This window comes from Henningerozyma blattae, chromosome 5 (assembly GCF_000315915.1).
Source record: "Henningerozyma blattae CBS 6284 chromosome 5, complete genome".
Classification (NCBI taxonomy): Eukaryota; Fungi; Ascomycota; class Saccharomycetes; order Saccharomycetales; family Saccharomycetaceae; genus Henningerozyma; species Henningerozyma blattae.
This window is the reverse complement of record NC_020189.1, coordinates 110,280-134,062: the sequence shown is the minus strand read 5'-3', so window position 1 is coordinate 134,062 and position 23,783 is coordinate 110,280. Positions and strand designations below refer to the sequence as shown.

Sequence of the window (23,783 nt, the reverse complement as noted above, 5' to 3'; positions counted from 1 at the left end):
AGATTGTATGTAATTTTTATTTTCTTACTCTTCAGTATGATTTTTCAAATAGTTTTCATATTGTTCTAATTCCAATAAATCCTTAGAAACTAAATCTTTTTCATCATCAATCTTTATCTTTGCAATCCAACCAGAACCCATTGGATCGATATTAATCAATTGTGGATTTTCAATTAAATTTTCATTAACTTCTACCACGGTCCCTTTAATAGGGAAATAAATCTCGGAAGCGGATTTTACAGATTCTACAGAAGAGATGGAATCCCCAGCTTCAACTTCAGTATCAATTTCGGGTAATTCGATGTAAGTGGCATCACCCAAGGCATCGGCTGCATATTTGGTGATCCCTAAGAAGGTGGTTTTATCAGAATGTGTAGCTAACCATTCGTGTTGAGTGGTATATTTGATAGAAGCAGGACCTGTTGGACTATAAGCGAATGGTAATTGAGTCTTTGTAAGAGCATTTGTAGATTGAGCTCTCAAGAATAGACGAAAACTGGATCTTGATAGAATTGTGGAAGATTTGGCAATTGAAGAAAACATTACGCTTTTTATTTATCCGCTTTTACTTTTATTCTCTTTAGTTTTTATTTTTGAACTATTTGTATTATATTTAAAATGGGGTGTGACCAAGAAATACTTTGTTTGAAAATAGTCAGCTTTCTTTATATTTGCTTTGACGAGTCGTCTTTTCGGATTTGACTCCCCAAAGGAGTCAAATTCAGTACTATTTAGATAACGAAAAATTGATAAAATTTGGGACCAAGCCAAAATTTCAAATTCGCGACCGTCACGTGCTGCACGAAACGAAAATGAAAAACTAAAATTAAAAAATAAATAAAAATTAAAAAAAATATAAAAAATTTAGAAATCAAAAATTGATCCTCGCGAGAATCGAAGGCGGGGTTAGGCGGTGTTATAATTGGAAAATAAAATTGAAAAACAAATAAAAAACAAACAAGCATTCAAGAAAATAAACATGGAGCTATAATCAGCATGGAGATATCATCTGGAATACGAGCTCTAAAGTGCGATTATCTAACCTTTGATACCCATTATGAGCAAGCCTTCCTCCAGGCAACACGGAAAAAAAGAAGAAGAAAAAAGGAAGTACCGTGCCAAGCAAACACTTCCAGTTAAAGTAAACCCCATCATCTGCAGTATGTTCGTGCATCTAATTAATTGTATCACCAGAGGCAATGCCAAGTAATTGAATAGCTAATTTCCTTATATAGTATGCAACGAGAAACTCCTGTAGAAAACACCGTCCTTTAAACTTTGACACCGCCCATAAAGTATCTCCGTATATCACTTACACGTGTTACGTAATAGTAACGGTATCCCTCGGTAAGCTTCCCGATAGGGTCAGATATGGCTAGATCTGGAGATATCCCCCTCGGCACGGCTACCCACGGTGTTATCATGCACAGAACTGCCTGTAACGTACGACAGCTGCGGCTGAAAATAAAAATAGTCGAATTCGGCTAGTAGCCTGTCAGCCGAGAATGCCGTAGCGGTCTTAGCAGCCCTGAACATAGAGGAAGTCATACCCTTTAACACGTGACTTTGGGACTAAGAAATTGACGTAGCTCTTATTGTATAAGTCCGTGTCCTCCTTGTATTTCTCTGTTTGAGCTAGTCACCCGAATCTCGCGGAAGATTAGGGTTATGCTTCCGTTGCCCAAGACCCTGATGGGCCAAGTTCCTTAGATAAGGGGATGAGGTCATTTGTATTCTGATTACCTGGTAACGTTATTAACGTTCAGTATATTGTGCTATTAATATTATTATTGCTATAATTATTTTTAGGATAATGAACGTTGACATGGTTAGAGACGGCGGTGTTATAATGTTTATACATGTTTATAGTTTCAAGAGATGAGCTGTGTTATTGCCGCTAGAGTATTCTTATGATACGATATAATATGATTGAGATTGTGAATTTGACAAGTATATAAAGTAGTTGTATGGATGAGTGTTTTGTTCTTTTTTTTGATGCAAATTGTATAATGTCTTTGTAAAAGCAAACAATCATAATCACAATAACAAACATACAATCACAAACACATACACTCATATTTACAATTACAATTTAAAATGGTCAAATTAGTTGAAAACTACGAAGCTGTTCCATTAAAAGATACTGCTATCTTTAAACCAACTAAAGTTGGTGTTACCAACTTACAACATAGAATAGTCATGCCAGCCTTGACTAGAATGAGAGCATCTGCCCCCTTCAATGTCTTGGACAGTGAATGGGCTGCTGAATATTATGATCAAAGATCCAAGACTCCAGGTTCTATGATTATCACTGAAGGTGCTTTCATTTTCCCACAAGCTGGTGGATATGATAATGCACCAGGTATTTACTGTGACGAGCATGTCCATGCTTGGTCCAAGATATTTAAGAAGATCCATAACAACAAGTCCTTTGTTTGGTTACAATTATGGGCTTTAGGTAGACAAGCTCCACCTTCCTGTATGGCTAGAGATGGATTAAGATTAGATGCTCCCTCTGGTGATCTTTATTTGAATGAAGAATTTAAAAAATCAGCTCAAGAAGTTGGTATTAAACAACATGAAATGACTGAAGCTGATATTGAACAATACGTTGAAGATTATATTACAGCAGCCAAATTATCCATTGAAGCTGGTGCAGATGGTGTAGAAATCCATTGTGCTAACGGTTATTTATTAAACCAATTCCTAGATCCAAGCTCAAACCAAAGAACAGATAGATATGGTGGATCCATTGAAAATAGAGCTAGATTCCCATTGGAAGTTGTAGATAGAGTTATTGAAGCCATTGGTGCTCATCGTGTAGGTATTAGATTTTCTCCATATGGTACTTATGGATCAATGTCAGGGGGTGAAAATCCAAACATCTTGGCTCAATACGCTTACATTATTGGTCAATTAGAAAAAAGAGCAGAATTACAGAATAATAGAATTGCATACATTCATTTAGTTGAACCTTCTACAACAGATTTCACATTAGAAGAAGGATTAGGTGAATTTAAAGATGGGAGTAACGATTTTGCTTATTCTATTTGGAAAGGTCCAATCATTAGAACTGGTAGTTTAGCTTTGAATCCAAAATTAGTCAAAGAATTATGTGAAAAAGATGATAGAACTTTGGTAGCATTTGGTAGATATTTTATTTCTAATCCGGATATTGTTCAAAGAATGGCAAAGGGTCTACCATTGACACAATACGATATAAGTACATTCTACACTCCAGGTAAAGAAGGATATATCGATTATCCAAATTATGAAGATTTATAATTATAAATTATTTAAATTTTTTTTTTTACTTATTTGTTCTTTATTTTCTATATATATTGATGTGCTTTATGTATATACATACTTTTAATTATTCCACTTAATATTTAAGCTTTATTATAAGGAAAGAACAAAAAATATTGCCAAAAAAAAAAAGATTTAGTCCAAGCAATTTGTTTTTTCTTTCTTTTGTGTGTGTTTATGAGAAAAACTTGTTTAATAAAGTATCACATTGTTCTAGCACTGTTTGATCTTCAGTTTTCAAATCTATCAAATATTGTTGGATAATTGATTTACAATTAGGTCTAAACATGATCAAGAATTTTAAAGTTTGAAACCCAAGGTTTGATCTTGCCGGGTCTAAACATATGGATTTGATTGTCTTTATATGTTCCATTTCTAACCTTGGCAATTCACTCATCAATCGAATAAAGATTCTACGATGTTTATTTTCCAAAAATGGTACCAATTGGTTTAAAATTCGAAGTGACCATTTATTATAATTAATGAAAATTTCGTTATCATTAGAAGATCTTGTCATTGATTCAAAAAACCATTCTTCATTTAACCAATCCAATACCATTGCGATTCTAGTATTAAAATCTTCAAAAAAATATGTCAATAAACTTTCTCGAATTAATTCACTCAATCGTTGGTTATGTGAAACACCACGAGTGGCTAATCTTGTTAATATGATTATCCAAGTATCATGAGAATTCCAATTGATCAGATGGATCTTGTTCAAATCATTTGTTTGAGATTTGTCATTAGTGGTATTATTTTTCAAATCTTTTTCATTCAATTCAATAGTTCTTTTAATGATTCTTTTCAAATTTGCGAATTTTTCATCCAATGTAAATTTTTCTGGTTTTGGTGGTTGGAAATTTGAATAAATATCATCGAATTCATTTTCTTCATCGATATCATCATTTTCCTTTTTCAATTGAATATCATTTGAAATTTTTTTTGGACTTTGTAATTTCAATTTTTTATTACTATTAGATTTAGTATCAACACGATTGGAAGGTCTTTTCAAATCATTTTCCCCAGAAGAAGAAGAGGGAGAAGGAGAAGATGAAGTTGAAGATGAAGAGTGAGAGGAAGATGCAGTGGGTTGTGATTGTTTCTTACTCATCAAAGCAGTATATCTGGAGGCTACGATGGAAAGACCCGAGATCAAGTTATTTGTATCAATCTTGAAAAGAGTATCTGAACATAGTTTAATCAAGATATCATTGGGGAACAAGGACATGTCTATGTTTGAGTTGTTACTATTCATCAAAGAATATAGAGAAGAATATGTAGAATTGATGGCTACTGGAGAATTATTGAAGAAATTATTTATGTTTGATTTGGTCATTGTATAAGATTGTAAATCTTTCAATAAATCTATAATTTTTGGATCTGTATTTGCGTTTGCGTTTGCGTTTGCGCTTGCGTTTGCAGTTGCGTTTGCAGTTGCAGTTGCAGTTGCGTTTGCATTGGCATTGGCATTTGCATTGGCATTTGCAGTTGGTTGAGGAGAGAGTGATGGTGTAGATGAAGAAGATTGTGGAGGAATTAAATTGGGTTGTTTCGATTTGGATCTTCTATAATTGATAATTTTCATTCTTTCTGTATCATTAATTTTCTTGTTGAATTTATTTTCATCGAAATTCAGGATCCCTTTACTTTTCGTTTCTTCACCAATGATATGAAGAGTTTGTGCGATTTTATTTAATTTGTTATAAAAGGGCAAGATGTTTTGATTGTTCTTGTTGATATATTTATTCTTAACCCCCCATTGAACGAAATTCTTGTAAGCTCTTTCGACAAATCTCTTGGATAATCTATATTCGAGGATGGATTGATCATCGAATTGGTATTTATTGTCGATGTTGAATTTCAACAGGGCAGATAGAATACGGATGGTTGTATGTGGTCTTGAGGCGATGATGAAGGAAAGAACGTTTAAGATTGCGATGAAGACGGATGAGACCATCATTGGTTCATCTATTAGATAATTCAATAGCCAATCCAATAATTTTTTCGCTTGTTGTTCCAAAGCGGGTTTGTCGTTGATTACAGGATGATTATTTGGTACTGAATTCAATGAGATTGAGTTGATTGAAGAGGGGTCTAGAGTAGAGATTGTAGCGGCGGGTGCGGCGGGTGCGGCGGCGGCGGCAGCGGCAGCGGCAGAGGAGGATGCGGAAGACGCGGAAGACGCGGAGGACGCAGAGGAGGAGGAGGAGGAAGAGGAGGAAGATAAGGAGGAAGCAGATGGATCGATGGGGGTTTGTAAGATGATTAGCATGGAAATGAATTTGACAGTGGCTAACTTGGAGTCTATCGAGACATTATCGAATCTCAATTGAAGCAAGTCTTCATTGGGGTTTGCATAAGGGTGGGTAGTATTCCAACGAGTCAAGATTAGTTTTCTAATGTTCTGTAAGATGGAATATAGGTTGGAATCGGATGTCTTTGCGACATGATCGAATACGATTGGGTATATGTGGGAAGCTAAGGAGACGGCCAATTGATAGATCCTGGGCGTTGTGGAGGATAGTGCGAGGATGTCGTTTACGAGTTTCAGATGGTTGATGATGACGAAGGGTTTTTCCAAGTTGGGGATGGTGGAGTTGCTTGGTTTTATGGTGTTGATGAAATTGGTGCAAAAGACTTCGATGTCATGGAAATGGGCTTTGTTGTTGAGATCTTTGTTGTAGAGGACGGACGCGGATTTGTCTAGCAGATCAGCCATGTCTGGTGTGTGTGTGTGTGTGTGTGTGCGGGTGTGTTTGCGTTTATGCATCTGCATATATAGTATGTATATATGTGAGTATGTATGGATGTATTTAAAATTAATTTTCAAGTAGTGGAATTACCCGGGGAAGGCGAAAGAAAGCGAAAGAAAAGCAAAGCAAGGCGAAGCAAGGCAAGGCGAAGCAAGGCAAGGCGAAGCGAAAGGCCGGCAGTGATGCTCATGTATGAATGATCATTTGGCATTGTTTTATGGTGTTCAGGTCTCTGAGACCCATGGTTGTTTGTATCTCGGCCAAGATTAAGGGTTGGATAGACAAGCAAGAGTCAGAAGCAGAGATAAGCTAGGTCGATTGTGTGTGACCTGCTGAATCCCAGGGAATTGCAATGGCAGTGGCAGTTGCAGTTGCAGTGGCAGTGGCAGTGGCAATGGCAACAGCACATCAGTTTCCACAGACCAACTTATATAAGCACGATATGGAAGCCATGCTGAACCACAAAAGGAGGACACAGCATATAGTATGTGTAGCAGGTGTAGCAGGTGTAGCAGGTATAGTATAGAACAGTATAGAATAGATAGCATAGATATGTAATGGTGGTGTCGTATAGAGACTCGCAGTGTGGCTCTCGTTCTCGGCTCGTTCTCGGCTCGTTCACGGCTCATCTCGGCTCATCCGGCTCATCCGGCTCATCCGGCTCATCTCGGCACAATGTCTATCAAGAAGTCAAACATCTCCGACTGCAGCAAAGCTGCCTGGACATCGGCCCGTTGCAGAGTGCGCCGGCCTTGTCTCGAGGCCTCGGCGGCTGCACGCAGCGCAACGTCCGACACGAAAAGTTCGCACGCGTGCGCGAAAAGTAGTGGTGCCTCGGCTGCAACCATCCGCGGCTGTTCCGCCGCCGTCTTCATGACACGCCGGATCCGTGCCAGCGGCAACGGCGGGGGCTGTTCCGCGGAACGGGCCGGGTCCTGCCATGCAGCCAGCTGGGCGGCCCAGTAGCGGGCCAGACTGGGCGGTGCATGTGGCGGCACCAACGCCTGTGGTTGCTGCTGTGGAGGTTGTGCCGTGAGCGAGGCGTGGGAGTGTGTGTGTGACAGTGCAGTCACGTGGGAGGTGGCGGCCGGGTCAGGTGACGAGGGGTGGTCCATTGGGGTGTGTGTGGGGCGTGGGTGGGGCGTGGGTGGAGGTTTGGGGCTTGGCAAGATACTCCACAATGTGCGGCATGCACAGCACATTTATATACACGCCGGCATGCCGGGCTCGAATCCCGATCGGGGCATCTTATCGCGCGGTCACGTGGTACCCGGGAGGTTATCACGTGGGTGTGTGGTGTGCGGGTGGTGCGTGGTGCACGGGCGGTGGTGGGCTGGGCGGCTAGCCTCTGGGTGGAGCAATATGGTGGCAGGGTGTTGCTGTGTCGTTGTTTACACTCGGTTGTCAAAGGAGTACTGAGTCTCATAATGCCTCTTCTGATTCTATTGCTCGGGTTGTTTACCCACCTAAAACCCGACAATGCAATGCAATGCAATGCAATGCACTTCACTACACTCTGTTAAGTTATGCGCCCCGCCCCTTGTTCGCAGCACGTGCTTGCTTCGCTCGCTTCGCTCGCTCGCTCGCACGGCTTCACTCACCAATATAAAACCGCTATCTAAAAAACACACACTGTACAAGTAGAAAAAACATGTACCCGCTCGCCATGCGAACTTTCCAAGCCTTCAGCACCACAGAAAGCACACAACTACCTCCTGCCCATAAATCCAATTCCACCACAGCATACTCCCAGCCAGAAGACTTTCTCGAAATCGAAGTATGCAGCCCAGTCACACATTTGGCCGATAATAGAGACTCCTCCATGTACACGGATTACGAAGTCGTGACAAAGACAAACCTGCCAAGTTTTTCACGCCGCATCTCTCGCATTCGAAGACGATACAGCGATTTCGAATTGTTCCGTAAACTGTTGTTGAAAGAACTAGAATTATCCGATGGCCCAATCTCCAAAGTAACCATTCCTTCACTCCCCGGCAAGATCTTGCTTAACAACCGCTTCAATGCAGACGTCATCGAAGAACGTAGACGAGGTCTGGACAAGTGGCTGAAAAATGTCGCTGGCCATCCCTTGCTACAATTGGGTTCAAGAGTACTGGTCCGTTTTATCGAAAAGGATCATTTTTCGTGAGCAAAAATATGACCCGTTTCAATTCGTTTTCCTTCACAAATAAATAAATATATATATTTATATTTATATTTATTAACCATTCTAAATACTACCAACATATAATATGCCTACGGATTACCATTCTCAGCCGCATTGCACACAGCAAGCTTTCCCCATTTTTTTTATTTCATTTCATTTCCAAAAGGCAAAGGGGCGGGGTAAACCTAATGGCACTATGTCCAGTTTGTCCTGGTGCCTGTAGAATACTTGTCATCTATTTCCGGGGTAAACATTGACACTTTACAATTGCAACTGCAACTGCAACTGCAACTGCAACTGCAACTGCAACTGCAACTGCAACTGCAACTGCAACTACAACTGCAAAAGCAACTGCAACTGCCAGACCGAAATATTACCACTTACCCTAAACTTAATTGCTACATATACATTTTCCACTACGCAACCATTTCCCGTTCCTGTACCCCGCGCGAAATTAAACAACATATCATCATACTAAAATAAAAATAAGCTATACCTCCCTGCCTATTCCAGAAATTTAAAACATTTTTCAAGGCAATCCGAACATTCCCGATTCCGGCGTATCTCGCTCAAGTTTCGCTCCGAATTGGCTCTGATAATTTCCTCTTCAGGCACGAATCCTCCTATTTTCCTGAACCAGAAGGGAAAAAGAAATTAAAAAAAAAGTTTCCATTGAAACTTATTGTTGATCATTTTTTCAAATTCTTAACGGCAACGGCTTAGAAATTCCATGGCTCGGAATTTCCCATTCATCCATTCATATACATACTCTAACCCGACCAGAAAAAAAAATTCGATTATTATAAGAAATATATTACTTCTATTATTATACTAATTTAAAATAAAACTTAATTGTCGGATTAACTCTCGAGTGCTTGTGTTTATCTTGGCTTTGTTTATTTATCCAACAAAAACAACATCCTAAACTGTTGTATATAAAATATCTTCGATATCTTTTTTTTTTATTTTTTTTTTTATCATCATTCTCTCTATCTTGGTTTGATATATCGAAAGTACTAACAAAAAAATAATTCAAACTTGAATACATTGCTATCCACTATTGCTATCCAGCATTGCTATCCAATATTGCTATCCACTATTGCTGTCCACTATTGCTGTCCACTATTGCTGTCCACTATTGCTCCCCCCTCCCCTTAGCATAATCACTTTATGTCGGATTATTTCACTCTAACTCACGATCCTCAAGTGTCTGCTCCCGTAGAAGCTTCTCAAAGAGAATCCTCCAATAATGCTACCATAATAGACCAAGTCAAAAATGAAACTGTTGTGGAAAACTCCGATAGTTTATCTACTGGCTCCTTAGAAAAAGTTCAAACCAAAAACACTACAATCACTCTGGGAACCAGCACCACAGCCACAACAAGTACCACTGCAGCTACTAACAACAACAACAACAACAACAACAAATTATCTGCCACACAAACTGAATCATTTGTGGCCAATTTCGCAAACACAAATGGGCTACAACAACTTGCATTCTCCAAAGAATCAGATTTCCATTCTCCATTATGCACAACTATTCCAATCCCCAATCAAATCCCCAATACTGCATCTGATACAAACGATTTATACGATGGGAAATACGTTGCTGAATACCCCACCATCATCTTAGCTGATAGATTCCATAAATGGAAGAAAATTTTGAAATCTTTGATCGCCTATTTAAGAGAAGTAGCTTTTGCTCAAGAACAATTTGCAAGAATTAATAACCAATTACGTTCCAGTGTGAAATTTCCCTTCTTGACTGATTTGGATGATACAACAAATCAAATTATCGATCCCTTTGGTAAAGATGATCAACATCCAACTGCCTTTGCTGCATCAGGTTTCATGAATTTCGGTGAAGGTTCCATTCAAGATATTCAAGTTGTTTTGAAAAAATATCATTGTTCCATGGCAAATCAACAATACAAGATTGCCAAAGAAATTACTACTGCTTTGATCCCCAAATTAGAAGTCGTTAAAAAGGATTTGACCAACAAGATTAAAGAAGTGAAACTGTTACATAATGATTTTAGAACAAATTTGGAATCACATTTAAAAATTACCAACAATTTATTATCCAAATATACTTCATCAGTACGTTTCATGAATAAATCACATCTAACAAATGGTAACCATTTACATTATCAAAATAATTTTAAACCAAAACATGACCCTTATTTGTTGAAATTACAATTGGATTTACAATTGAAAAGACAATTGGCAGAAGAAAATTATTTACAAGAAGCTTATATAAATTTACAATCAGCAGGGATGCAATTAGAAAAAATCATCTATTCAAGAATCCAATACATTTTACAACGTTTCTCCGGTCTAATGGATTCAGAAGCTCGTCTCATGATTAAAAACTTGTGTCATGAATTACAACATGGTATTTGTTCAAAACCTCCTGCAATTGAATGGGATCAATTCGTAAGTTATCATCCAACTTGTCTAATGAATTGGAAATCCACTGATCCAATCCCAAGAAAGAGAAATCTAGCTGATATTGTTTATCCTGAAATGAAATCAAAGATGTCTAAATGTATTAGAGCAGGTTATTTAAATGAAATGTCTTCTTTTAGAAAACAATCCAAACCACAAAAAAATTTCTTTGTTTTAACTGCAAATTATCTTCATAAATTTGAAAGTAAAAATTTCTTCTCCACAAACAATACTACCGTCACACCTAATCCTTCATCCAATCCTTCTTATTCTAATACAACTTCCACTAATACTACTACTTCTATTTCTACTGCTACTTCTACTGCTACTGCTACTGCTACTGCTACTCCTACTCCTACTCCTACTCCTACTCCTACTCCTCATCATAAATCTTCTATCGTTCCTCTATTAAGTATATCGTTAAATGATTCAACTTTAACTGATTTTACCGATACTTCCTTTGTCTTGGAGGGGAAACCTATAGTTAACCTGGATGAATCTAAAACACCTTCATCTCTCTCCCATAAGGCAAGTTCTACAAATATGGTAACTCCAAATAAATTGATTACAACTCATTCTTCCAATAGTAATTTACAACAACAAATTACTGCAACAACTAATGAAGCTCAAAAAATTATTGGTAAATCCAAGATTCATAAATTTTTGAAAAGTTCCTCCAATTCTTCAAAAAATCAAAATGTCATCTCTAAAAGTAACACCGAATTAACCAAATTCTATGCTTCACAACAACATGAATATTCAGAAGTTGTTAGATGGACTTTTTCATTACCATCAGATGCTACTGAAGAAGAACGCAAATTATTTAAAAAATGGATTCAAGATTTAAAAACATTGACCTCTTATAACTCTACAAAGGAAAGATTGAAATACATTGAAGAAAAATATTTGAAACATCATCATAATACCCACAATCAACAACAACAAACTTCTCATCATCATAATACTAATAATAACGGAGAAAGACCTACATTTATTCAAATTGCTCCAACTCAACCATTTTTGGATCCAAACGGGTCTTTCCAAAGAGCAAATATTAATACCCCAGCTATTGATGATAAAGGTAATCTGATAACCATGGCAGGTAGAATGACCTATAATCATTCCAAGACTTCTCCTCTTTATTCACTAGGCACAACAAATAATATGATGACAGGAGCTACTTCTAAAAAGGCATCACCAAGTTTAAGTCAAGTTGGATTTAGTTCTCAGAATCAAAACTTAAATATAGGAGGTTCCAAACAAAATCCAGTATATCCAACACCAGGAATTGTATCTCCAAACATAATACTAAGCTCTTCTAAAGGTGAAGAATCAGATCAAAGTAATGGTGGTTATTTTGCAATTCCAGTAGGTCATACATCCACTTCATATACCGGTGTTCCAAGTTCATCTTCATCTACTCCAAATTATCAAGACTTAATGCAACAAGTTTCACGTACTACAACTAAATCTGGAGGTAAATCTCAATCTAATGTCACTACTCCTGGTTTGATGGTAACACCTTCTGAACATCTTATTGTAGCTCCTGCATTAATTAGATCCAATTCTGATACTGCCGGTACAAACTTACAATCTTTAGCAAGAACTCAAAGTGCATCAAGCGCATCAACTTCACCACAACCACCATTGTCTCCAAAATTGAATGGTGAAGGTAAATTGGGGGATGCTATGTATAAAACTAAAAGTAATAGTGCACACAACTTGAGTTCTCCAAGAGTTCAACCAATTAGAAAACACAAGAAAAATGTCTCATTCGGTTCTTTAAATAGTTTAATGTTTTCAAAAAAAGGTGCCGCTTCATATGGTAATGGTATTTTGATGACCGATGGTATTCAAGAGACAGATGATGATAATATTAATCCACCATCTATTAAATTAAACAAATCAATTTATAAAAAACCTACTTCTACATGATATATTAATTTATAAAATAAAACTTAATTCTACATGATAAATCGAATTTTTTGAATATTTTATAAACTAATAAATGTTCGAAAGCTCCCCTTGTTAATAATAATGATAATATAAATAATAAAAAATAATAAAGTATTTACGTAAAATAAAAGACTAAATAAAAAAAAAAATAAAAATAAATATATAAATAAATATAAATATAAATATAAATATAAATATAAATATAAATATAAATATAAAAATAATAATTCTACATATTCTATCTATTCCAAAAAACTCTCTAACCAATTATTATGATTTAAATATATCCGTGTTTTAAAAATTCGTAAAATTAAGATTAATTGGCTTATATAATGATTTTTTTTCTCTTTTAGTTCAGTTAAATTTAAGCTTTTGTTTAATTAATTTTAAATCACTGTTTTAGCACACACACACACACACACACACACACACTATTTTCTTCATTTTATATAATTTTGACGCTGTACGAAACGACCAAAAAAATTAGAAATATATTTTTAGAAAGTTGATAAAGAAAAAGGGAAACAAAACAATAAATATTGTCCAAACATACCTAATTATATTAAATAATGAGGATTACGCAAAGTTTTAAGAAAAATATTTCAAATCCATTTAAATTTAAAGATTCTGTTCGTCTTTCTCCATTATTAACACATTTTGAAAGATGGTCTCGTAAGAAAAAGAAGCTCTTGTTACCTACTAAAGATTTCAATATTGATGATAACGATAAACGATTAGTGAAACCAAGCTTACCAAATTTCGACCTTCAAAATAATCCCATTGCAAATCTCCTTTCCTCTCCAATACGACGTGATAGGATATCAAAAGCTCATTTACCAAAGGAATTGTTAATGCAAGCAAAATATCTACCAGTAGATATGAGTATGAATAAGTTGCAACTAGTCTTTCCCATTTTTCAAAATAAAAAGGGGAGAAACTCTTATTTGGCTAACAGTGAGGCTGTATTATTAAAACAGATCAAGGGAAAATATCAATGGGTCCCCCCTTCAATAATTCACTCATCTGTTAGAAAATATAATTTAAGCGATATATCCATAGAAAAGGACGCTATTGAAATATATAAAAATAAATTGGTTAGCTTTATCGAACAAAAATTAGTTATTGCATCAAAAAAAGATTATAAGCGTAATATTCTTAAGCCATTTAGAGTTACATTCAAAACTGAGATTAGTCCTTCTATTATGATAAGGCGTGAGCAAGATCCTTTGACAAGTAAATTGATCCAAATAAATTTGGATCCCTTGAAATATTTATGGGTTGAAAAGCTTCAATTGGAGAATGATGAGCTTATTCTAAATATTCAAGATGATTATGAATTAATTTATTCATTATTTAAATTAATATATTTTACTGAATCCTAAGTACAACTCAATACATATATTTTCTTTTTTTTTTTTTTTTTTTTCACTTTTCTCATTAAAATTAGTTAATTTTCAAAAATCGGACTGGAATTTCAATCTCATCTCTACATTTGAAGCGAAAATTAGATACATGTAATAAGTTTAAGAAAGCTTTAATTAAGCCTTATAGATAAATCATGAATTAAAAGCATTGACACTAAACTTAAGTATTTATTATAATTAATTGGCATTTTTTTTATTATGAAAAATAAAGACAATAATACTATTAATGAAGCTATAACAACAATATTAAAAAAAGGTTCTCAGTTAAGCTTACCAGAAATTTTATCTCTCTTAAAGAATTATCTACCAGTATATCCTTCACTTCGAAATTCTACCAAATCAATCATATTAGACTTTTTCTCTTCAAATCTTATTGGATTTTCACAACTGATTAATTTTACAATTATTTTAACAAAAGATTCACCCAAGGAATCAAGAATTTACAAAAATATCATCGTGGAATTATTAAATGAAAGGTTTGATTGTCTTTTAAATTTTATTCAAAATAATACCTTTAAATTGACAATTGAATTACGAAATTTAAAGTCATTATTTTTTGGTAGTAAAATTTTTAATTTAATTCATGAAGATATTGATATTATTTCATATTTGAAACTATTATGCAAACAATGGGAAGTCGTATTTAACGTTGAAGAAATACACGATCTATCAATAATTTCAGATCTACTAGTATCAATGTTATCGCTCCATCCTGTGTATTCCCCTATACAATTATTTGAAGGATTTTTTTTAATAAATGAATCTCGATTTCAAGCTTTTATTGAAATGATTAAAAAAGCTTCATCCATCAATAAGAACAGAATTATTAACCAATATTTATTGTCGTATTTAGATAATAAGGTCTCTAAGGGAAACATGGAAGAGATATTTAAAATACTAAAGAATTTACCCATAACAAATTGTTTTGATTTAAACTGCTTCAATAAATTTAAATCATTAATATTCCAAGAATGTGTACTTAAGTCTATTTCCCAATCTATAATGCCTAGCATAATGATTTCATTATTAAACAGGTTTAAAGAAATTGATCCCATGAAGGATGAAAATATCTGCCAACTATTGGTGATCATTCTCAATGATTTAATGGATAATAAGCATCGAGAAAAGATATCATGTAATTCTATTTTCTTGGAATCTGTTACTAAAAGATTAGCAAGTGAAGATAAAGATATACGTGAACGAACCATGTTTATAGCTAAGATTGTTACTAATGGAGATTTATCATATGAAAGTGATTATACTATTACAATTCCTAGTTTGAATTTGCAAGGCATAGATACAAATATAAAAAATATTGATTTCGTTAAACTTCAAGAAGAGACTCAATCAATTGCAAATAATACTGAAAAAGAACTTATCCCAGCTATCAACATTTTATCTCTAGATGACACGGCAGATAGTGACGATGAAAATGATGACGATGGAAGAGATATAGTATTTTTGAAAGATTTAGTAAAAGAATTTCAATTGTTGAATGAGAATAGGGGTAAAAGTAAACTGAGGCTGTTAAAGCTGACTATCAAACTAATTAGACAAAAGAAAGATTTCGGAACAGAAGTGAAGTATTATAGCTCTACATTATTCGCCATGATTGCCAGCTTAAACAATGATATCGACGAGAAGAATTTTGAACAATGGAGAATGAATACGCTGGAAACCATCGTATCCTCTGTCCCTGAAGAAACGGTAAACTTTATCAAATTTTTGTTCACTACTGAGCTTTCTTTACAACAAAGATTTTCTATACTCAGTTCTTTGGGATTAGCCGCTAGAGAATTGCGTGGAATAGATGATAAAATGGTATTGAAACCAAGCTATGATTTTCCTACGAACAGGTTACCGTGGGATAAGGGAAATGAAAGTCAATTGTTGGAAACAAAGAGTAATAATAGAATTGAAGAGATTTCTGAAGGTAGGATCACTTGGAAATCGAAGAAATTACAAAATGCTCCACAGACAAAATTAAACCGTTTCAAACCATACGCTAGATTATTCTTCTACCCGTTGGCTCATGGATGGTTGAATGGTATTAACCAGGGAACGTACGATAAATTCTTCAAAACACATTATTTCTCCACTCTTCGTATGATCTACGAATGTGCAGACCCTGTACATGATTACCAGACCATGACAGACATGATGCAGCAGATTATTGCAGATGCTATTGAGCAAGACATACCTATAGATAAGTAAAATTTTCAATGTTCATATTGTATTCACATTTATTTCCCGGGAGATATCATATATTATTACATCTTGGCTATATTTAATTATAACACACATACTCCCATAATTGACTGCATCTAATTTATAAATCTCAAACTCTGTAAATCTATAAATCTATGGACTTATAAATCTATAAATTTATATTAATATATGTGACTCGATCGCTTTCAAGATCTTTTGCGACGCGAGATCTCGCGTAGATTTGCAGACGCTCGAGAAAGCCTATGTGTCAGGAAAACTGTCACAGAGAGGTAACGTATTCCGTAAACATCCAGGGTAACCAATTCCACCGTTTTTTTCATTGTGATTCTATATACAAAGGAGTGACTGTCTTTGACGGTCATTTAAGCAATCAGTTAGTTGTTCAATTAAGTCCAAAGAATTTCATATCTGTAATTGTAAATATTTATTTGTTCAGACCACGCCAGTCTGGGTTAGGTTTATTTATGGAGTGAAATTGGCTTATAGAAGGAGAAAATACTACGTGCACACATACCGATACACATTCCTACAAGAAGTATACCAGACAGATAGTTTTTCGATCAACTATATATTATATTCTACTTATAATTAATACATTTTCAAAAGACATGTCGTTTTTAGGGAACTTACAACAGAAAGTTCCATTTTTTGATAGGATTGCAGAAAGCTTCACCCCTGCATTGACTAGAGATGAACGTTTCAAATTACAATATAGACTTCCCCCTGATGAGAAAATTCTAGATGACACGAACGCAGACATATCATTCGTTGGAGCTTTTAGCAAAGCTCATGCAAGGAAAGAATCTGGTCAAACGATGGCCTATGTATATTCAGGGAAATTATATTTGACACCTCATTTTTTGGTCTTTAAAGACACGTTTGATGAGAATTCCTGTGATATGACTCTTAATATATCCACTGTGAAAAGAGTGGAGAGAGCTCCCGAAACTTCATATGTATTTGCATTAAATGTTACATTGTATAATGGTACAAAGATATTAATACAATTCTTGGGGTTGCGTTATAGATCAGAACAGTTTTGTAATCTATTGAAAGATAAATTAAAAGAAAATATCCCTGTAGCAAAGAAATTACCATCATTTTTAGATACTTGTTACTCTGAATTTCTAATTAATAAAAATGTTTTGAAATTGACAGATATTAATACTCCAAAGGCTGGATTAGGCCAGAAATATAAATATCCAGGGAATCCTCAATTGTCTCAAGAAAAGATGAAATTACGACTATGGTTTGATTATTTTAAGGAAAATGGGTTGAATTTAGCGATAGTGAAAAATCATATATTTCAAAAATTAATTAGAGTCGGTGTACCAAATAGAATGAGAGGGGAGATATGGGAGTTATGTTCAGGTGCTTTATATTTACGTTATGCTAACTCTGATGAATATCAAAATATTTTAGAGGAAAATCAGGGCAAAAAATCCAGGGCTATCGATGAGATTGAAAAAGATCTGAATAGATCTTTACCAGAGTATACAGCATATCAAAAGGAGGAAGGGATCTCAAGATTAAGAAACGTGCTAACTGCATATTCTTGGAAAAATCCAGATGTTGGTTATTGTCAAGCTATGAATATTGTGGCAGCTGGGTTATTAATATTTATGACAGAAGAGCAAGCTTTTTGGTGTTTAACTACTCTATGTGAAAATTTTGTCCCTGGTTATTATTCAAAGACAATGTATGGTACCTTATTGGATCAAAAGGTTTTTGAAACTCTTGTTTCAGAAAGATTACCTGAATTATGGGATCATATCGAAGCAAATGATATCCAGTTATCTGTAGTATCCTTACCGTGGTTTTTATCATTATTTTTCACTTCAATGCCGCTAGAATTTGCCTTTAGAATCATGGATATATTCTTCATGAATGGCTATAGAACATTATTCCAGGTATCTTTAGCTATTTTAAAAGTTAATTCAGAAGATTTATTACAAGCTGAAGAAGATGGTATGTTTATTGCTATCTTGAAAAATTATTTCAGAACTTTAGATGAGAGTGCACATCCAGATTCAGATGATCCTAAATTTAAACATATCACTAAGTTTCAAGAATTATTAGTTACTGCATTTAAGGAATTTAATATTATTACAGATGAAATGGTGTCGCAAGAAAGAAATAAGCATAGAAAGAGGGTGTTTGAAAATATTGAAATATTTGTTAAGAAAACTCAAGTTCGTCAAATGCCTAAGACTTTCCACTTAAAGGAATCAGATTTATCAAATATTTATGAAATATTTTATCAGAGTGTGGAAACATATAAAATTAGTTTAGGTACAGGATCAGCAAATATGAATTTTGAAATATTTTCTCAATTTTTAGGTAAATTTTGTGATTGGTGTAAACCAACAAGTAATGATACTGATCCAATCTTCATTCAACAAAAGAATGATTTCTTACATAAACTATTCAACGATTGGGATGTAAATGAAGCAGGTGAATTGACGTTGAATAATGTTATTTCAGGTTTAGATAAATTAGTTACTAAGGATTTGATGGAGTTATTAACTTATTTTTTTTCATTATTTGATGGAGACAAAGATGGAGAATTAAAACGTGAAGAAGTTTTACAAATGTCAGAGGCGTTATTATTCTTAACTACTCCTTGGAAATCTGGAATCTATGTTGATGATTTAACTTTGAAAACTATAGAAATGGATATTGCTGACAACATCATTAAAGAAAATGGTGATTCATTAAATTCTATGGAAGATTTAACGTTGCCAACGGGTGTAACAATCAATGAAGAAAAATATAAAAATGAGCAAATTGAACGCTACTTAAAAGCTGCAAGTAATTTCTTAAAGAGATCTTTTGAATACGCAAAAAGTTTAGAACTGCCGGAAGATTTTAATTTAATTGATTTATCTGATAATGAAGAAGATGATATTAAAAAGAAGAAATTTGAATCCATTAAGCATAATGCTGCTTTGGATCCTGCTCATCCAAAGGCAATCGATGTGGCCACTTTTAGAATGATTATCTTAGCTGATGAAACATATGAAATATTCTTTGGTCGTACTTTAAGAGAATCTATACATGTAGATGAGCCTTGCGATGCAGATCCATCTAAGAATAGAGCTTTAAGAGGCATGTTTGATGGTATAATAGCAGATGGTAGAAGAGTAGCAGCCCAAGTTCGTCGTCGTGTTGATTCAGTCGCTACTACCAAGAGTGCAGCCGCATCAATTCATACTACAGGTCATTCAGAAACTACTAGTAATTTTGCCAATACATCCAGGGATGATAGATTCGAAGACTTGGATGACTTCAGTTCTGAGCTGCAGGAAGAACATGAAGATTTACTAGATAGTCCATGGGTAGAAATGACAATGGAAAAGGAAGATAGCGAAGGTCCTGAAAGAAAGTTGTTAAATATTCCTACAAAGAAAGAGAATATTGAACAGCCAGATGAATCTCATAATCTTTTGGAGTTTGAAGCTTGAGAATATTTGATGATATTACTTCTTCCTGGAACTACCTTGGACGTTCAATTTTTAATTTTCTTATTCTACTCTTCTAACAATTATACCAAAATTCAATTAGTACTAACTAACTATATTTACCAAGAATAATCCACTTTTCGACTTTAACGTCATTATTTATTTATTTTCATATCATATACCTCACATATCACACATCAAAATATTAAAAAAAAAAAAATAATTAATCATATATCCTTATAGTAACATGAAAAAAAATAAAAAATAAAATTCAATAGAATATAAAAAAATAGGATTGTGCATCTTTTTTTTTCTATAAATATTTAAATATATTATACCTCTTGCATATTTATATATATATATAAATAAAACAGCACCAATATACCATTATCCCTTTAAATATAACATAAATTTGTTTCACATTTCTCAACATTAACAGTCTAAGTGTCCGAAATTTAGCATAACGCGATCTTAAAGAAATATCGGTATTAATAAGATTCGTGATAGGGCTGCTAAATATAAAGGGAAAAGTCTACAAAAAATAAACGTCTCTGTCTGTAAATATTAACTGATGCTCAATAGATTGCCAGGACTTGGGTTTACTCCAATTAATGCCACTCTTAGAACCCTTCATTTTATTGGAGGGAAATCTCAATCTAGAATTTTAAACTACAGAAGCAAGACATCTTTACATATTTTTCCAACGCCAAAAGATAAAAGAAGCACAAAAATTGGTAGTCAAATTTCTATTATTAATCAAGTTAATACTATTAAAATCTTATCAAAGAACAAGCTACTACAGCATATTAAATTTTGTAGAAATTTTGGTCATGGTTTTAATGATAGATACATTAGACTAAATCGTTTCCAACAATTCCAAAGAACCTCTATGAATTCTAATTCTAACTCTATTGGGAAAATTACAATATTGGGTCTAGGTCTAATGATAGGTATATATTTTGGTTCCCCCTTCTTGTTTAACAATGTGCCCCCCTTCACTTACTTCAGAACTAGGCCACGTGAATTGGTATATACATTATTGGGTATAAATTGTGCTATCTTTGGGTTATGGCACGTACCAAGGTGCTGGAAATTTTTACAAAAGTATATGTTGTTGCAAAAGACAAATATTCAAAGCAAATGGTCTATTATCGGTAGTTCATTTTCTCATCAAGAATTTTGGCATTTAGGTTTCAATATGCTAGCATTATGGTCATTTGGTATCTCATTAGCAAACATGTTGGGTGTTTCTAACTTCTTTTCGCTATATATGAATAGTGCTATTGCTGGCTCGTTATTTTCTTTATGGTACCCAAGGATAGCCCGTTTAGCTCTGATGGGACCAAGCCTTGGTGCAAGTGGTGCTCTTTTTGGTGTATTAGGTTGTTTCTCTTATCTGTTTCCGAGTGCAAAGATTCTACTGTTCGTCTTTCCAATTCCAGGTGGTGCTTGGGTCGCCTTTCTGGCATCTATGGTTTGGAATGCAGCTGGATGTGGTTTAAGATGGGGTTCTTTAGACTACGCTGCACATTTAGGTGGCTCATTGATTGGTATTGCTTATGGTTGGTCTATTAGCAAAACAATGAAAAAGCAGCGTGCAGAAAGGATCGAAAGGTATTCAAGATGGTTTTAATTATAATTAGCCTAATTATTATAACATTAATATAAGAATTTACGTAAACATATAAAAAACTGACGTAGCCTCACCATATAATATTTATTTCTATACACCAAAATACCAGAATATTCTACAATATAGTTCACTTAACATAATATCTGTATATTATATTATAAGGGTACCATGGTAATACTTAGGGATATTTGTAATTCCAGTTTATTAACAAATTTATTTGTATTATAATTTTTTTTTTTCGATTTATTTTGCGACGTCAACTATTCCGAGAAAATTTTTCGAAATCCGATGAGATGAGGTGAAAAAAAAATATTTTAAATAATATAGATGAAAAATTACAAATAAGTGCTAGAATTCTCAAATTAAAATATATTTTTTATAGTATTTAAATTATTATAGTAATAACACTGTCTATTTAGCTACTATTATACCAACAATGAGAATTAAGAAGAAGAACACAAGAGGTAACGCTAAGAATTTCATAACAAGAACGCAAGCTGTTAGAAAACTACAAGTTTCCCTTGCTGATTTTAGAAGGCTATGTATTTTCAAAGGTATTTACCCAAGGGAGCCTCGTAATAAGAAGAAGGCTAATAAAGGTTCTACAGCTCCCACCACTTTTTATTTTTCAAAAGATATCCAATATTTAATGCATGAACCAGTTTTGGCAAAATTCAGAGAACATAAAACATTTGCTAAGAAATTAACCAGGGCCTTAGGTAGGGGTGAAGTCTCTTCTGCTAAGAGATTAGAAGAAAATAGAAGTACTTATAAGTTAGATCATATTATTAAAGAAAGATATCCAAGTTTCCCGGATGCAATCAGAGATATGGATGATGCCTTAAATATGCTATTCTTGTTTGCTAATTTACCTGCTACTGATCAGGTTTCGGCTAAGCTAACCAATGAAGCCCAAGTTCTTTGTAACCAGTGGCTAGCATATGTTGCTAAAGAACGTTTAATTCGCAAAGTTTTTGTGTCTATCAAAGGTATCTATTATCAGGCTAATATTAGAGGTGAACAAGTTAGATGGGTTGTACCATTTAAATTTCCAGAGAATATTCCATCTGATGTTGATTTTAGAATTATGCTAACTTTCTTAGAATTTTATTCCACCTTTTTGCATTTCGTTTTATTCAAATTATATACCGACAATGGTCTAGTTTATCCACCAAGATTAGATGTTAAGAAAAGTAAAATAATAAGTGGGTTGTCATCTTATATCTTGGAATCCAATGAAGAACCTAATCCCTTACGTGGAACTCAAAACAATGAATCTAGTACATCTACTGAAGAGGCTACCACAATTGACTCAGACACTTTAAAATCAGCATTAAAGGCTGATAAAAAAGAAAGGGGTGATGAAAATGCTAAAGATACCGAGGAGGATGTTAATGTTGAAACTGTTAATTTAGACACTTTTGAAGACAATAATAAAAACAAAGGTGATATTTTAGAACAGCCAAGTGAGCATGAATCATCCTCACTATTTTCTGATTTTATATTTTACGTCGGTAGAGAAGTACCAATCGATATTGCTGAGTTTTTGATCTTATCATGTGGTGGTAAAGTAATTAGTGAAGCTGCATTAGATCAAATTGAAAAAAGTAATGAAATTGATTTAAGTAATGTCACTCATCATATTGTTGATAGACCAGTCTTAAAGAATAAAATTGCTGGAAGAACATATGTTCAACCACAATGGATTTTCGATTGTATTAATAAAGGTGAGCTAGTTCCAGCCAATGCTTATTTACCTGGTGAAACATTACCACCACATTTGAGTCCATGGGGTGACAAAGTCGGCTATAATCCAGAGGCTGCTGACGATGAAAACAGCGAAAGTGAAAGTGAAAGTGACTCTGAGATTGAAGATAAAGAAGATTCTGAAGATGTTGAAATTGATGCAACTAATGAAGAAGATGATGAAGCTTTGAGAGCTCAAAAAGAGTTAGAATTGGAAGCTCAAGGTATCACATACACAGAAGCTAAAGAAACTAATAAAGAACCAAGTACACCAAAGAATAAGAAGAGGAAGTCTAAATCTACTGATAAAGATGAAGAAAAGAAATTAAAGATGATTATGATGAGTAATAAGCAGCGTAAATTATATAAAAAGATGGAGTATTCAAATGATAAGAAGGAAGAGAAGATTGAAAATTTGAAAAAGAAGAAGAAGCAAATTGCCAAAACTAAGAAAAAGTTAGAAAAATTGAATAAGAAGTAAGTATAATAATTTTTTCTTTTAAATGTATTTATTTATATAAATTCTATGATTATCTCATATATCTTTGCACTTTTTGGATGTAATCTAACTTTACATTTGCCTGTATACTATAAAATAAACATTATCTAAAAAAGTAAATTTCAATTCTAATTATTGTAAAGAAAGCATATTAGTTCTAT

The 23,783-nt window shown here is 34.1% G+C and overlaps 11 protein-coding genes across 11 annotated transcripts; 8 read left to right on the top strand and 3 right to left on the bottom strand.

Moving 5' to 3' along the window:
* Positions 1–24: 24 nt before the first annotated feature.
* GCV3 (glycine decarboxylase subunit H) lies at positions 25–543 on the bottom strand (the record flags this gene model as incomplete). The annotated part of the gene is made up of 1 exon (XM_004180599.1): positions 25–543. The coding sequence occupies one exon, from the start codon at positions 541–543 to the stop codon at positions 25–27; it is 519 nt and encodes a 172-aa protein (XP_004180647.1).
* A 1,554-nt stretch (positions 544–2,097) lies between these two features.
* TBLA0E00660 (alkene reductase) lies at positions 2,098–3,285 on the top strand (the record flags this gene model as incomplete). Its single annotated transcript, XM_004180598.1, has 1 exon — positions 2,098–3,285. The coding sequence occupies one exon, from the start codon at positions 2,098–2,100 to the stop codon at positions 3,283–3,285; it is 1,188 nt and encodes a 395-aa protein (XP_004180646.1).
* Positions 3,286–3,481: 196 nt separating this feature from the next.
* Positions 3,482–6,082, bottom strand: PTA1 (RNA-processing protein PTA1; the record flags this gene model as incomplete). The annotated part of the gene is made up of 1 exon (XM_004180597.1): positions 3,482–6,082. The coding sequence occupies one exon, from the start codon at positions 6,080–6,082 to the stop codon at positions 3,482–3,484; it is 2,601 nt and encodes an 866-aa protein (XP_004180645.1).
* Positions 6,083–6,721: 639 nt separating this feature from the next.
* HAP5 (Hap5p) lies at positions 6,722–7,261 on the bottom strand (the record flags this gene model as incomplete). Its single annotated transcript, XM_004180596.1, has 1 exon — positions 6,722–7,261. One exon carries the CDS (start codon positions 7,259–7,261, stop codon positions 6,722–6,724), a length of 540 nt encoding a protein of 179 aa, XP_004180644.1.
* Positions 7,262–7,725: 464 nt separating this feature from the next.
* On the top strand, positions 7,726–8,208 carry SNX3 (Snx3p; the record flags this gene model as incomplete). Its single annotated transcript, XM_004180595.1, has 1 exon — positions 7,726–8,208. The coding sequence occupies one exon, from the start codon at positions 7,726–7,728 to the stop codon at positions 8,206–8,208; it is 483 nt and encodes a 160-aa protein (XP_004180643.1).
* Positions 8,209–9,396: 1,188 nt separating this feature from the next.
* Positions 9,397–12,609, top strand: TBLA0E00620 (uncharacterized protein; the record flags this gene model as incomplete). The annotated part of the gene is made up of 1 exon (XM_004180594.1): positions 9,397–12,609. One exon carries the CDS (start codon positions 9,397–9,399, stop codon positions 12,607–12,609), a length of 3,213 nt encoding a protein of 1,070 aa, XP_004180642.1.
* A 590-nt stretch (positions 12,610–13,199) lies between these two features.
* RRG8 (Rrg8p) lies at positions 13,200–14,012 on the top strand (the record flags this gene model as incomplete). Its single annotated transcript, XM_004180593.1, has 1 exon — positions 13,200–14,012. The coding sequence occupies one exon, from the start codon at positions 13,200–13,202 to the stop codon at positions 14,010–14,012; it is 813 nt and encodes a 270-aa protein (XP_004180641.1).
* Positions 14,013–14,252: 240 nt separating this feature from the next.
* Positions 14,253–16,268, top strand: TEL2 (Tel2p; the record flags this gene model as incomplete). Its single annotated transcript, XM_004180592.1, has 1 exon — positions 14,253–16,268. The coding sequence occupies one exon, from the start codon at positions 14,253–14,255 to the stop codon at positions 16,266–16,268; it is 2,016 nt and encodes a 671-aa protein (XP_004180640.1).
* A 623-nt stretch (positions 16,269–16,891) lies between these two features.
* MDR1 (GTPase-activating protein MDR1) lies at positions 16,892–19,747 on the top strand (the record flags this gene model as incomplete). Its single annotated transcript, XM_004180591.1, has 1 exon — positions 16,892–19,747. One exon carries the CDS (start codon positions 16,892–16,894, stop codon positions 19,745–19,747), a length of 2,856 nt encoding a protein of 951 aa, XP_004180639.1.
* A 568-nt stretch (positions 19,748–20,315) lies between these two features.
* PCP1 (rhomboid protease PCP1) lies at positions 20,316–21,377 on the top strand (the record flags this gene model as incomplete). The annotated part of the gene is made up of 1 exon (XM_004180590.1): positions 20,316–21,377. One exon carries the CDS (start codon positions 20,316–20,318, stop codon positions 21,375–21,377), a length of 1,062 nt encoding a protein of 353 aa, XP_004180638.1.
* Positions 21,378–21,813: 436 nt separating this feature from the next.
* Positions 21,814–23,604, top strand: NOP7 (mRNA-binding ribosome synthesis protein NOP7; the record flags this gene model as incomplete). The annotated part of the gene is made up of 1 exon (XM_004180589.1): positions 21,814–23,604. The coding sequence occupies one exon, from the start codon at positions 21,814–21,816 to the stop codon at positions 23,602–23,604; it is 1,791 nt and encodes a 596-aa protein (XP_004180637.1).
* Between the last annotated feature and the right edge of the window lie 179 nt (positions 23,605–23,783).